Source organism: Gallinula chloropus (genome assembly GCF_964237585.1).
Source record: "Gallinula chloropus genome assembly, chromosome: 1".
NCBI classification, from domain to species: Eukaryota; Metazoa; Chordata; class Aves; order Gruiformes; family Rallidae; genus Gallinula; species Gallinula chloropus.
Genome location: NC_140085.1, coordinates 182,663,454 through 182,678,639, shown reverse-complemented (window position 1 = coordinate 182,678,639; position 15,186 = coordinate 182,663,454). Strand labels below are relative to the sequence as shown.

The 15,186-nt window shown below is 37.9% G+C and overlaps 1 protein-coding gene across 1 annotated transcript in view; it reads right to left on the bottom strand.

The window, feature by feature from the left end:
* LRCH1 (leucine rich repeats and calponin homology domain containing 1) overlaps positions 1 to 15,186 on the bottom strand; it is a gene marked incomplete at both ends in the record, with an annotated part of 112,697 nt that overhangs the window by 6,445 nt on the left and 91,066 nt on the right. Inside the window, 4 exons of the mRNA XM_084269530.1 lie at positions 515 to 592; positions 2,415 to 2,552; positions 7,595 to 7,704; positions 11,496 to 11,600. Coding sequence (XP_084125656.1) covers positions 515 to 592; positions 2,415 to 2,552; positions 7,595 to 7,704; positions 11,496 to 11,600 — 431 coding nt within the window. The remainder of the gene's footprint in view (positions 1 to 514; positions 593 to 2,414; positions 2,553 to 7,594; positions 7,705 to 11,495; positions 11,601 to 15,186) is intronic.

Here is a 15,186-nt window from a genome sequence, read left to right as displayed (position 1 = left end):
CTCATGGATGTTCAATACCTAACACACAATAGTTTTCTTCCCATCACTGCAAAGTGTTGCAGTACGAGACACAAGTGTGGTTGTTAGTCACTTTTACAATGCAAGCTTATACAGTGCTTAATATTGTAACAAAACAATAAAAAAGGAAAACTAATAATTAAAAAGAATGAAGTCCATATTCTAAAAGCACTAGCTTAGCAAACTTTTGTCTAATAACATACTACACATTACCTAATTACTGTAATCCTTGTTTATTTACCACGGCAAAGATAAGGAGCTATTAAGTCTAATACTGAATTATTAATTTAAGACAAAAGTTGCAATTCTTAAGTGCTACGACATAAGCCACTTAACTGCACTGAAGTAGTATTCAATCACATTATTGAAATCAATTTTTTTAATTATATGTCTTTACAAACTACAGGGTTTCAACCATAAAGTTATCCTTCAGCTTTAAAATAATTCAGGTGTTTTGCATTTTGGGTCATCTAGAAATGACAATCAATTAAATTACCTCTGGTATCCCCAGTTTTCTACAGGCATCCAGAAAGTTTTCCACGTTCCTCCTGCATTTGGCCATGCTAAGTTTAGGCTGCAAAGACAAGAAGTCGATACCAGTCATTCAGTCAATAAATTAATCTGTTGCATTATTCCTGCACCGATCGAAGCACCCTGTACGTATTTCTCCTGAAAACAACGTATAAAATTCTGCTCAATTTCTTTTCCCTACCACTCCAAAAGCTACATGCCTACCAATATGATCCAAGTACATAAGCTGTGGATGCCATGTGCTTTTACTTAGCTATTAAAGTCACTGATGTATCTAAATCTCTACTTGTTAACACCCAGCTTGTGAGGTTCTAAAACCTGCTTCTTAGGATAATTAATGACAGACAACATTGATTTTCTGGACAGCAAGTAAACCGATGAAGGATTTCAACATACATCACAGGGAATATAACTATAATTAACAGGCTCTTACTGTCTAATTATTTTTTATACTTAAAAATATACAGTAACTATACACAATTTCAAGTCTCTGAAGGAGAATTTTCCTATTACTGTAGAATTTGAAGTACTTTCATATTTTGTCTTGGTACTTTCAACAAATAGTAACAGAAATATCATGCTACAAAAAAATACCCAACCCCAACAGTTGACTATTTTACTTTTTCAAAGGAAGATATGAAATAATGGTGATTCCTGAAGCCAAAAGTTCACTACATTAACAGAGACTTTAAAGAACTGATTTTCTAGGCTAAAGTAATTTGAAAGGTGTTTCAAGCAACAGAACGTTCATCAATATAAAGTTGAAACCAAAAAACAAAACTGAAATTAAGTAATATTTGCTTTTGTTATAGGAAACACCACAAGATTTTTATCTTAAAATAACACCCTAGCAACAAAAACGCAACTTGTCGGCCCAGAAATTCAAGTTTGCATATTTTGGCAATATCATATTTTTACCAAAGACTGAAATAATTTCAAACCAAGCATCAGTAAAAGAACCTCCACTAGCTCATCTCAGAAAATGCCTTTCTTTTAACATCTTCCTTCTTTGAAATTCTTCTAGATTGGCTCTGAAATCCACATACTATTCTCAGGAGCGACTATCAAGTTGCACATGGCAAATATTTACCCATATATATATATTTAAAAAACCCCAAAAGGCAGATGGTCTAAAAACATAGAAAACCTCTTCAGAATCAGAATATATCAGAAATCTGGAATGAAGATCTGATTAAAAAATAAAACATCAATACACAGAGAAAATACTAAGAAAAGAAATTTTCAAGAAATGTATACACACAGATTACATAGTTTTTTTATGTCCAGAAATCTTCCTAGTCCTTAAGTTTGGCAAGCCAATATTAGCCCACGACCATGCACCCTTCTACTCCATCTGTCTGCTGATAAACAGAGTAATTTCCACATTTAGCCCAATACAAAGAATATGCTAATAAGTGCTGTAAGTGCTTTTAGTTACATGACATCTGCTAAGCCAGACATTGCTAAAGAAAACCTCAGATTTCTTCTGTCAACAAGCATGGGACTACTTTTATTTTAAAAAGGGTCTCCTGTAATAAAATCTTATAATCATAATAAATCTTATAATCATTTGTACTGAACAAAAAAGGCCTTTATGAAAAAAAGTGTTGCTACATCTGAGAGGCAGGATAATTTTAGTCACTTATTGGGGAGAGGGTGTGTGTGGTGTGTGTACACACACTCTCTCTCTCTCTCTAAATGTATGAACATTTAAATTTGCAATAGTGTGAACATGGCCCTTAACAGCAAGGCACATTCATTGAACAGCAACCTGTTTTATGTAACCAAGTATCATTTGGCAATGAACCAGGAATTTATTAAACATTCCCCCCTCCCACCAGTATAACCAGAAATATTCAACTTACTACTGCTGGTGAAGGTACATGAATACTTCCTACGGACCGAGGACGAACATGATTTACTAAATGGCAGAGAACTACACCATCCATGAGAGCAGAACCCAAGTCTTCAGGCAAACAAATCTTTAGTCTTGTTTCAATGTTCTACAAATGAAAAACACATACACACTTTAATACAGAAATAGATGAACGGGGAAAAAAAGGGAATATATATTATCTTCTTCCACATTGTAGACACACAGCCACTTTTGGAGTTTTGGTACCCCAAGAAACACGCTACCTTTATATAACCCCCTCTACTTTATGCTGGCTTCTGAATTATATAAACTTCTTTTAAAGAGCTTGATACTTCAAATGGTGTTGTAATAGGCATTTAGGTTTATATATACATATAAAACATATATGCATGCAATTAGCCACATAATTGTACTACATGTGGCTTCTTCCTCTCACCATTCCCTCAAGTCGTCTTCTTATAGATTTCACATTTTCTTTACCAACAGCACATTAAATCAGAAGTACATTGTGTTAATCACTGTATAAGCAGAGTAAAGCACAGTCTTTCCCTAGCAGCCTAAAAATTACTTATGAAGCATTACAGCGATCAAAAAGACAGGTAGGGCAAAAAATCCAAATTTAAAAGAATTTTTTTTAAGTAAAACTGAATTCTTATTGAAAATAATTTGATACTGCAAAATAATTTACTTTTAAAATATTTGAGACCCAAAAAAATAAAATAAAATTGATACATATGATGACTTTCCTAAACTGTGTTCCAATCTTGAAAACATTCCAACACTGCACCTAGAGATAACTCTTAATTAACTCTGAGTTTCCACTACCTTGAAATAGATATTTCTAGTTGAACCTCCTTGATGTTATTAATACATTACCTCAATCTATGCTAGGTAGTGTCATGGTTTTGCCTCAGCTGAGAGCCAGACACCAACGAAGCCAGTTGTTCTGGTGGGGTGGGAGGGGGACAGGAATGGAGAATACCCAAGGAACCAAAACCTCGTGGGTTGGGATAAGGATAGTTTACTGGGATAGCAGAGAGATAAGATATAACAACAGGACTTTAGAGCAAAATATATGAAACTGGTCATACATGATGCAGTTTCTCACTGAACCACACAAACTCAGGCTGTACAGCTCAGAGCTGTCCCGAAACTGGACCATCCCCAAAACGGCGTGTCCTGGAGCTGCCTGCTCCTCCCCGCCCCCCAGCCCCCCTTTTATGATGAGTATGATATAATTGGCATGGAATACCCCCTTTGGCCAGTTTGGGTCACCTGTCCTGGCTGTGTCCCCTCCCTTCTTGTTAGCGGGGAAATATGAACAACTGAAAAGTCCTCGATCACTTGGCAACAACTAGAAACACACACGTGTTATCAGCACTGCTCCCATCCTAACGCCCAAACCTGCTGCTAGAAAGAAATTAGCTCTATCCTAACCGAAACCAGGAGAGGTGGTTTAGATGAAAATAGATTATTCTCTTCAGAATCCAAGGAGTCTAGGTTGGAAGGCATTTCTGAAGGTCACCTGCTCTAACAAATCAGATCAGCACCTTGTTTAGTTAAGTTCTGGATATCCTTGAAGAAGGACATTCTCCATCTCCAGACACCGTTGTTAAGTGTTTCACCACCTCCTATTGCGAAGAACTTTCTCCTTACAACTACTTGGAATTTCTTTCTCTGCTATTTGTGCCACTGCCCCTCATTTTTTCACTGTGCATCTTTGAAAAGTCTGGCTTTATCTTCTCTATTACTGCTCTTCAGGCAGCTGAGGAGCGTCATATGATACTCTCAGCACTCTTTTCTCCAAGTGAAAGAAATATATCTCAAGTTTCTTCCTCATACATCCTGTGCTTGAGCGCTCTCATCATCAAGTAGCCTCCAATGAGCTCACTCTGGAATTTCATGACATTTTCCCAGTTCCTCTTTTACTAGACACACTACTCAAGTGCTCACATGGTCTCCCAAGCGCTACATGAGAGAGTGCATCACGTGGAGTGACGTGTTTTGTTTTCACCTTGGATTAATTCATACATTTGAAAACAGTTTTGGTATAAGGGACACATACACAAAGTTACACACTAAGAATACCTTTTGAGACTTTTTCCCAAATCTGTTATAAACAGCTTTATGTAAGAATGAACTAAAAATGCCTTCTCTTAAAAAACTGATTTGCCTGTTGGGAGACAACTCGGTATAGATCAGGATGCTCTTTTTTTTGGTGAAGAGCACAGCACACCTACAACACTATTTTAATGCCAGTTCACAGTTTGAGACTAAATTTAATTGAAAGGGAAGACTTCAGGACGTGGGGTCGATTATTTTTCAGTATTATCAGCATTGAAGAACTGCTGGTTTTCAAAATCATGCTGAAGCAGCTGACAATTTGTTCCACTTATGTGTAAACCACTGAAAGTTTACCCTTTCAGTGACAAAAATCAACCAGTGCTTCCTGCTAAGAGTAAGTGCTGAATTGCTCTTGAAATGACAACTGAAGTGACTGTGGATGTAGCCAAAATCACATGGCTCAAGTGGAGGAAATACACGTCTCCGATGGAAGTTTTATGAACCATTTCTGTAAAAACAAACCATTCTAAAGAAAAGGGGAGAATGTATGGAAGAAACACCAATATTCTCACAGTACAGTTCAGGTGAAACAGCTGAGCTAAAGGTAACTGCATTTAGATTTCTAAATAAGGAACCTGACTACTGTAACAGTTGTTCCTTCTTGTTTGGTGCTCAATTTGGTTAAGGCCTCAGTTTCTGTGGAGTCTCACTAAATTCCAGCACAACATAGAACAATTCAAAAGCAAAATACACTAAAATGTACGTTTATCCACTAAGTATGAACTTAATGACTTCTACTTTCTGGTCTGTTTTCTTGAACAGGACATAATGAAATGGTCTGGAGGTTGCATCTCTCACTATAGGACCCAACATATCAGACTGCACTTCTGTTCATTTGACAGATCTCATTATATGCTTCCAAACAGGGCCAGTTTTCTAGCTTCTCCCACCACTCCTTGACTTGCAATCAAACATCTCACAAAGGACAACAGAACTTCGATTCTGGAACACAATGCTTCAGGGTAAGGGCAAGGAAGGATAACGCAGGAAGCTCAAGGTCAGTAACACATTAAACAAGTACTACTGGTAATACCTAACACTAATCCAGTGTAGAAATCCTTATTAAATCTCCATGATCATGCCTGGTACAGTGAATAACCTTGTTCTGCTTTTCACTGTGAGGATCAGCTCAACTAATGCACAAGGCAAGAAGCCTGAGGACATTATTTTTAGGAACAATTTGTGTTAACTCTTAAAAGAAACACAAAAAGTTGCAAGGATGCTGCTGACCTGAATGTCCTAAATCCTCCTGCCATTTATTGCTGCTACTTCATTTGGGGTTTTTTTTGTTTCCTTCACTACCAGAAAGCCTGCTTCACCCAATTCCTGCATCTTGGCTTTTTTGCACCATGCAAGTTTAGAACTGATAATATTCTACATTCAATCAATCACCCTGAATCTTCAACAAGGTCTATTCAGTTCAAAAATTCAGCAAGACTAATCCATACTTAAAGCAGACAAGGGCCTTAACAAGACAAAGTAAGATGAATTCAGATGTAAAGCATGTGAGGGCCTGAGGTAAGAGAACGAAGATCTAAAAGTCCTCATAGTTCTACATTAACCAACCCATCTTTTAAACACTATTTGGTAAGATGAAAAAAGTGAATACTATTGTTTTACAATTAAATAATACAACACATGTTATTTAAAATCATAGAATCATGGAATGGTTAGGGCTGGGAGGGACCTCAAAGATCATTAAGTTCCAACCCCCTGCCACAGGCAGGGACACCTCTCTCTAGACAAGGTCGCGTCCAACCTGGCCTTGAACACTGACAGGGAGGGGGCAGCCACCACTTCCCTGGGCAACCTCTGCCAGTGCCTCACCACCCTCATAGGGAGAATTTCTTCTGAATATCCAAATTAAAGCTACATTCCCCCTCTTACTATCACTACATGCCCTTCTAAAAAGTCCCTCCCCAGCTTTCCTGTAGGCGCCTTCAGGTACTGGAAGGCCACTATAAGATGTCCCTGGAGCTTTCTCTTCTCCAGGCTGAACAACCCCAACTCTCTCAGCCTGTCTTCACAGGACATGTGCTCCAGCCCTCTAATAATCCGTTGAGGACTCCAGAACTGTACAGAGCACTCCAGGTGGGGTCTCATGAAAGCGGAGTAGAGGGGCAGAATCACCTCCCTTGACCTGCTGGCCACGGTCCTTTGGATGCAGCCCAGGACATGATCTGCCTTCTGGGTTGTGAGTGTGCATTGTTGGCTCATGCTGATCTTCTTGCCCACCAGCACACCCAAGTCACCTACCACACTTTCAGGATTTGCACTGTGCTTAAGGAGTACAATGATACCATCTCTCCTGTGGGTAACATGACTTAACTAGAAACCTTGACAGGTTCAGGGTCTCAACGTTCCTTGCAGCAAAGGCTGTAATTTTATTTACTTTTTTGACACAATAGGTGTCACAGAAGCAGCACCACCTACATCTTAGCTGAGTAACACTGACCCCATGCAACCACAGGCAGAATTTTTTCCATAAGGCTCCAGCTTCTATATCCAAAACAATATATCAGAAAATCATCTTCTATATCTACCATCACCATCTAATCTTACAAGTGATAAAATATTCATTTCATTTCTAAGAAAGTTGTTTCAAACATTATTTATCTGCTTTAAAAAAAACCCTCATTTCTATCTTCAGCTTTAACCAACAGATTTCATAGCACCTTTTACTGCTAGACTGAAGCCTTCCCCAGCTGTTAGGAAATACTTTCTAGACCTTTACCTCTTCGGTGTTCACTTTCATCCTTTCTGGTGAAATTAATTACATTCTTAATTCCACCAGTGTAAGGCATGCTGTTTAACTCTGTGTCATGCAGGTAACTCCCATTATTGTTTCCCATTTTTACAAAACCTTTCCTGAAGTACAGACATCTCACTGTGATAAAGCACTTCAGGAATAGCCTCATCAATGTGATTTGTAGAACTAATACTGCCTCATTTAACCTTTCCAATATCCTCCTACTGAGGCAAGTTCCCCGAAGAAAAATTAAGAAACACATTCCATTAGCACAAATTAATTCTGCCAACACGTACCTCACGTAGCTGCTCCACAAGCTCTCTCTCTTCTCTCATCTGCTCCATTTTCCTTCGAATTGTGAATTGTGGGTCTATTGATTCCAAATTTCTTTGTGGTCTCAAGAACACTGTGATTTTAAAAAGACAGGTTTTAATGTGAAAATGAACACTTGGATTTATCAATTTCTAAATTAAGCAAAATCCTTCGGCACTGCCTCCAGCAAAAACTGTTAGAAAACTCAGTCCTCAGGACAGAAAAATCTAATTTTGGATTACAACTGTTAAGGGCTGTAAATACTACTGTTACCAAGTATTATAATCCACACATCTCACATAACTGTGCCATTTTAAAACCATCATCTACTGACTTAAATAATTTAAAACTAATTAACACACTGTTAAATTTCTGATTAAAGCATTTATATTTTTATATATGGTGAAAATTAAACAACCAAAAATATCTAAAATGCTATTCAATAAATCATAGAACGACAGACTGGTTTGGGTTGGAAGGGACCTCCTCAAAGATCATCTGGTTCCAAGTCCCCTGCCATGGGCAGGGACACCCTCCACTAGACCAGGCTGCCCAAAGCTCCATTCAACCTGGTCTTGAACACTGCCAGGGAGGGGGCAGCCACAGCTTTTCTGGGCAACATGTTCCAGTGTCTCACCACTCTCACAGGGAAGAATTTCTTCCTCATATCTAATCTAAACCTACCCTCTTTCACCTTGAAGCCATTCCCTCTTGTGCTGTTACTAGACACCCTGATAAACAGGCCCTCTCCAGCTTTCCTATAGACCCCTTCAGTTACTGAAAGGACACTCCAAAGTCTCCCTAGAGTCTTCTCTTCTCCAGGCTGGACACAACCCCAACTCTCTCAGCCTGTCTTCACAAGAGAGGTGCTCCAGCTCCCTGATCATCTACATGGCCCTCCTCATATAATATAGTAAATCAACTGTGTTGTCGTTGGCTACAACAACAAACCACCCTTAACTCCCAAGTTTTCAAAGTGCTGAAACTCTTACCTAGGACTTATATTAAACTCTGGAAATGCACTGAATTAAAACATATGCATTAACAACTCTTAACAATTTACTGGAGACTGCTCCTAAATTTTAAAGAGGTGAAATAAAAATCTCATTTATTAAAATGTAGTTGCAATTGAAGTTTTTCATTTTAGAGCCAGTTAATTCTACAACTCTAATTATTCAGCTTTGCTGTCTCTCAGATGAAATCCTAGAGAAAACCATACTGTTTTTTTAAAACCATATTTAAATAGCATTAAATGCCACTGTGGTTCTATGAGAAGCAATAAACATTTCAAAAAGATTCTCTACAAAAAGCATTAATTGATATTTACGTTCAATTTTATAATTATATATCAGAGTATTAACATGGACTTCTTTCAGCTTGGCCACAGGTATCTTTGTTTAGGCCTTCACTGTATCAGTGTCCCAAAGTCTATTTCCTTTAGATTCCAGACTACAAATATCTTTTAATGAAAAGTAACTACCAACGTTTCTTATTCAATTCTATCATCCATAAATGAGACACCACAGGGCCAAAGGCAGGCTAATCTCAGGCAGTGGGAAACTACTACAACTAAAAGGCTCTAAATAAAATAAAGTAAGTTAAATCTATTTAAAAAAATGCTAAACAGCACTAGTTATAAAAGTTTCCACTTTATACTGAATTTAAAGAAAAATGTTCTAATACAGGAAGATATATCAGTGCTGCTTGCTTCTCTGCATTACCCGTGTTTCCCAGCAAGGGGAGCCCGTATCCCACACAGACACGAAGATCTATTTTTTCCACTTCTCCCTATAATGAGTTTCTGCTTTCTGAACCCGTGGGCAAATGAGGTTATTGTGGAATGCTTGCTCCAGTAATTATTTTTTTTAAAAGGTATTTTGTACAAATCTCAACAAGTTAAATGGGTATTAGTTAATAACGTGATACATATTTGACATGCCACAGTCAAGGGCAAACTTCCTGCTGAAAATTTCCATTTTTGTACTGAATTACAATGCATATAGGTGTGCTACTTTTAGCTCAGCAAGGAATTTTGTTATACAGAGCTGTTTACTAAACCAAAGCCTCCACATTGGTCTCGGGTTCCCAGCCTTATAACCTCCTAGAAATTCTGGACTTGGCCTCCTCTATAACAAAGCTGTTGCCAGATGGTTACATTAAAGATATGAAGCATTAAGGTACTACGTTCCTGCAGGGCCTTTCTCCATCAGAGGCTACAGCCACACTGACAAGCTACACAGGGCTGGCGCGTGGATCCCCAGCGCTGGCCCACGCACCGTGATACTGTTAGTGTTGTGGCTTCCCGGTCTGTGCAACCCCACTGCTCTTCTGTGCAATATCTTGGTATAGCTTGAGGAATAGCACAGGTACGGATTTGAATCAAGCTGTGCCAACGAACATAAGCGCCAGAGAATGGTCTCTGGTCCATTTCCTACCATAGGAAGATAAATACACCTTGGATAACAGAAGATACACCTTAGATAAACTCTTAACCAGAAAGGCAACAAGTCCCAACTGAAAAAAAACCCCAAACAAACCAAAACCCCAGACAAAAAAGTGCATGTAAAGCAGCAGGTTTCTGTTGGAAGAGCCCAAGGTAATAAACATTAACATTTCCATTTGGCTTAAGATTTGAATGACAGGAGACATCCACCTGTTGCAAATGCACAAGCACACACTAGTCCATTCTGCTCATTTCATTTAGAAGATGAAAACACTAACAAATCTAGATTAATGTGGAGCAAATTCTGCACTGCTAGAAGTACCTCTTGCTTTCCCTTTTCTCTTTTAGAATATTCATTAGTGAAATATCAAGTTAGTTTCACACCAACATGAACTAAATTCTTTTTAACTTACCGTTACCACAATTCTTATATTCCACACATTTCCTTGACAGAGTTGATTCCTTACATATGCTGTCTCCTATGGTTTTGTAATTAAGAACACTGACAATATCAAGAATTTTCAAGTAATGATCTAGGAATGTACACTGACATTTGTCAGTCAAGATTTGTGGTCTTGGTTTCACCTGGAAGATTTTCACAGTTTGATTGCCTTCCAGTACCTAAACACCCTTCTAATTTGATAGGCAGATGTATTTTTTTTAGGGCAAGAACAACAGTCATTGCCCTAAAAAAAAAAAAAAAATAAATCTGCCTATCAAATAAATATAAAGGGTTTAATTTTCTATGTTTTGTTTCTTCTGTCTGAGATTTAACTATTAAGGCAGCAGATGACTTTGGTAGCCCAAACACGGCAAGCTTTGCATATTAGTGCCAAGACTCAACATACTATGACAACAACAGCTTGGAGAAAAACAGAACAAAAGAAGCAGTAACAACATGCACTTATGAACCTGAGCTTCACTATGCACAAAGAAGTTTGACAGCTTACTAACGGTTTCTGTTGGATAGAAATAACTGCTTTTGCTTAGATGATTGTTTCAGCTTTGTTTCTTCATAGCTTCCTCTTCTTATTTAGTTATGCACCTGCATCAGTAACTGCAGATGGGAGCAGGATATTTCCAATACCAGTCCAAAAAGTAATTTTAAAAATGCAGAAAAGACTATTGCAACATTTGTTGCTGTTTGATTACAACTTCTACAAACCATTGAAAGCGAAGCAGGAAAATGAACGAATATTGGAAATAGGTCTTGGATCAGATATCATGGGAAAAGTTGCTTTGCTGACCTGAAAACAGAGCCACTCCATTTACTTTTGATACTATATATTTTACAGTAAATTAACTTGCATCCTCTGAGGTTTTTAGTCTCATAAGCATCTCCTCAAGAGTACTGACTTTCATCCTTAGCCCCATGGGGCAATTGTCATATATCCATGTTTCTGAAAACACAAAATTAAGTAAATTATATATGGAACACCTACCATTGTCACTGTCTCCTTCAGATGGGATACTGTAGCTAAAGTTGTCCCATGTTTGTGCCTGTGTAAGTGTGTTGAAGGAGATAGGAGGAAGACTGAGGGATGGGTCTGCTGGAGGGGAGTGATAGCCAGTCCAACCATGATGGCATAAGGACCGGAGAGGGGATCAAAGGGGGCAGCAGCATTTCATATATGGCAATAGGATTATATGGTAATGACGAAGATGTAATTCAAAGGTGATTAATACAAAATGCATTTTTTTTGAGAAAAGAATGAGAGATGGTGCAGAATAAAAAGAATGAAAAGTTACATGTTAGTATTTGCAAATCATACATTATATGTGCAGTTAAGGCTGTTAAGCTTAGCAAGATCACTGTAACCATAGCACTTCACACAACTTGTTTACAAGCAAGTTTTAAGAAAAAGTACCCATAGATTTTACATTACAGCCTGACAAGACCCTTGACTCTGTGAATCAGAAGGTGGATATATCACCTGTGAAGTTTCAGCAACAAAAATTTCCAAGAGTAAGAATTTTGGTATTCTTTGTAACTATGTAATATCTCCTTGCCCAATGACTAAATTTACACAAAATCATAGAATATCCTGAATTGAAAGGGCCCCGTAAGGATTATCAACTCCTGGCTCCACACAGGACCAGCCAGGTCAGAGCATGTGTCAGAGTACATCAGGTCAGAGCATGTGTCAGAGTACATCGTCCAGGTGCTTCTTGACTTCAGTCAAGCTTGGTGCTGTGACCACTTCCCTGGGGAGAATGGTTCACATCCATATGACATCATTATTACATTACAACATCCTGGCTGATTTTGATAAGTAGCAACTACATTATGCATTGGATTCTCATTCTGTTGAGTGTTCTGTGAGCACATGGACTACCAATGTTTTCCTCTTGTTTTAATTCATTTCATAGTACATGCAGCACTACTTTTCTCTCTTGCTGACCCTGCCAGCAAGAAGTCCAAACCTACAATGGGACCACCACCTTAGGAAATTCTGACCTTCACAACTTTTACAGACTTTTCAGGGACAAGAACAGACATACAGTATTTCCAAAGGGTGATCCCAAGTTTGCACCACAAGCCTTGGAAAACCTGCACTGTAGACAGTCTTCTAACAAACTCAAATTCACTAATGATCCCACTGGGATCAAACTTGCATCTTTTCCACAGAAGCTGCAACAGAGTCCAAAATCGATCCACCAGAGGACTGGAAAAAATGTCATTATGGAGCTAAACTTGTATAGTAATGCAGTTGCTATTCCATTGTGTCTTCTCTTCTTCAACTGGTCATGGCAACACTTCTTATTTATTCCTCAAATCCTTCAGTGGACATTTTTATTCCCTCCCCATCACATCTACTCCGCACTTTTGTCTCCTGTCTGGATTGTGGCAAGGATTTCTGGCCAAGCTTTCCTCAAACTTCCACTTTACAGTACTTCAAAACTGGACAACAACATCCTTAAAAATTTCTCCTCCCTGCTCATCTTCAGCACATCATCCATCCTTCCAAAACTTCTCATTGGTTTCTGATTTTGACACAGAATTTAAATCCCTCCGTCTCTGACCTTCACAATTATGTCACTCCTTAATGAGTTTTTCCTATATCTGATCACAACATTCCTTATCACTTCTGCCACAAAAATTACAAACACACCCATTTCTTGGTCTCCTACATGTATTTCCATGTTTTATCTACTGAATCTCATACACACACAACATTCATGCTCCTCAAGCTAACCTAGAGATTATGAACTACCTGTAGTCTAAATGCTAAACCACAAGCCTAGATAAATTTAAAGTTACTGTGTAGATCAAAACACAGATAAAACCATTTAATATTACAAGAAAGTCCCTATTTTACACCATTCCAAATTAATAAAGAATAAAGAACTAAAATCATATAGACTTTCTCCTTCCCATAATTCTGGAATCCACATTAACATGATTAAAATTCAGACAGTGTTGTATAAAACTTCACTGTAAACTTATCTTCATACTCGACTGTTCAAGAGCTTGCTCTCTTCAGCCATGCCTTTTTTCCAGAACCAGTTTACTACTTCTGACTATTGGGACACCAGATCAGTCAAACCTCAGAGTCGGCACAATGTAAAATCTGAGCAGTCAACACTGGGTAACAGAATACAGATTTATGGTAAATGATAATAAGTCTTTAATTATGCTGGGAACTAGGATTCTCTTTTCCAAAGTACACAGGCAATACAAGTAGGGAAGAAAACAAATAAGAATGAGTAACTATCCAGAGATTAGAAGAACACTAACTAGCACTCTTTTGAGTGAAAAATACTTTCTGGCTCTAATGATTGTTCTGTGTTCCAACAAACGTGAAAGACAGCGAGGCAAGCTCATTCACAAATCCTAACATCGAGCTTCAAATCCACTGCAAGTTATCAAACGAAGACATCGATTCACAAGCAGGATTACGCTCAGTAAACAACTGTAAGGGAACAATTCTTCACTTTGCAATACAAACTGCTCTGTGATTCTGAGTCTTGCCAGTGCTTCTTTTAGCCTCTGAAGTTACAATTTTGTCTTACTTGCTGTCACCTTGTTCAGGAGAATCTATGAAACACGGTGTCCTCAAAATGGCACAGAAGAAAAGCAAAAGAATATTCTTGAGTACTGCAAGATGAATTAGTAGATGTTCAGGCTTCGAGGTCTGGCTTATTATGGATACCATGGCAAGAACTTGGCAACACTCTGAGCATTATAATTGATTCATTAATCAAGCAAAAAAGTTTAAATTTATTAACTATTTTGAGTGATTCCTTTTTCAGAGACCCAAAGCACTTCTCAAGAGCAAAACTCTGTTTCAAAGAAAACTTGTAATTACAGTAATTTTTTGAGGTTTTCAAAATCAATGTGAATATGAGAAGCCCATACTCCATGAAAGTATTTAAAATACAGGAGGAAATATTCTGAATAATTTTAAAATCCTCCCTTTTTGCCTTCTATGTAAAAATCTGACCCTTGAAAAGAATCTGTCAGGTCGTCAAAATACATTCATTAACTTTTAAAACATTCTCTTTGGGTACCACGTCAGCTATTAGACCTAAGTTTTTTCCCATGTTTTGCCTAGCTTTAAAATGAAAAATAATAGCACCTTCAGCCCTGAACACATACCAGTATGTTCTAACACAGAAGTTTAAGCCACTGTAGTTTATCCTCTGGAAGCATTTCCATTTGTGTGTGTACTTCAAAAAACTGGAATCCTTACCATAAGTCTAGAACAGTTTACTTTCACCTTTCCAAGGGACATAAATAATTCTGAAACAATGTGGGGAGAGGAGCGAAACAGAAAGCAACATTCATTTAAAAGAGATGAAAATAATCACAGTGAAAAGAAGCTCTCAGGCTTCAGGAAAGGTATGGTCACATACGTTTTCAGTTACTGATTGCCACTGTTCTCCACAGAGTATGATGTATACATTCTAGTTAGAACACTTGAATGCTCTTTTAATCCTGCACTCAGATTGAAAAGATTTATAGAAGTAACATAAATTTAAAGTCTAATGAAGTTAAATAGCTAAAACTCATTTCCAATTAGTTCTAAGGTTTCCCTAAGGCCATCAAGAACTTAAATGAGATAAGCTACAAACTGACCTAAAAAACTTCCCTGGACCACAGAAATGCTCCATCCCTACACTAGTTCAGCT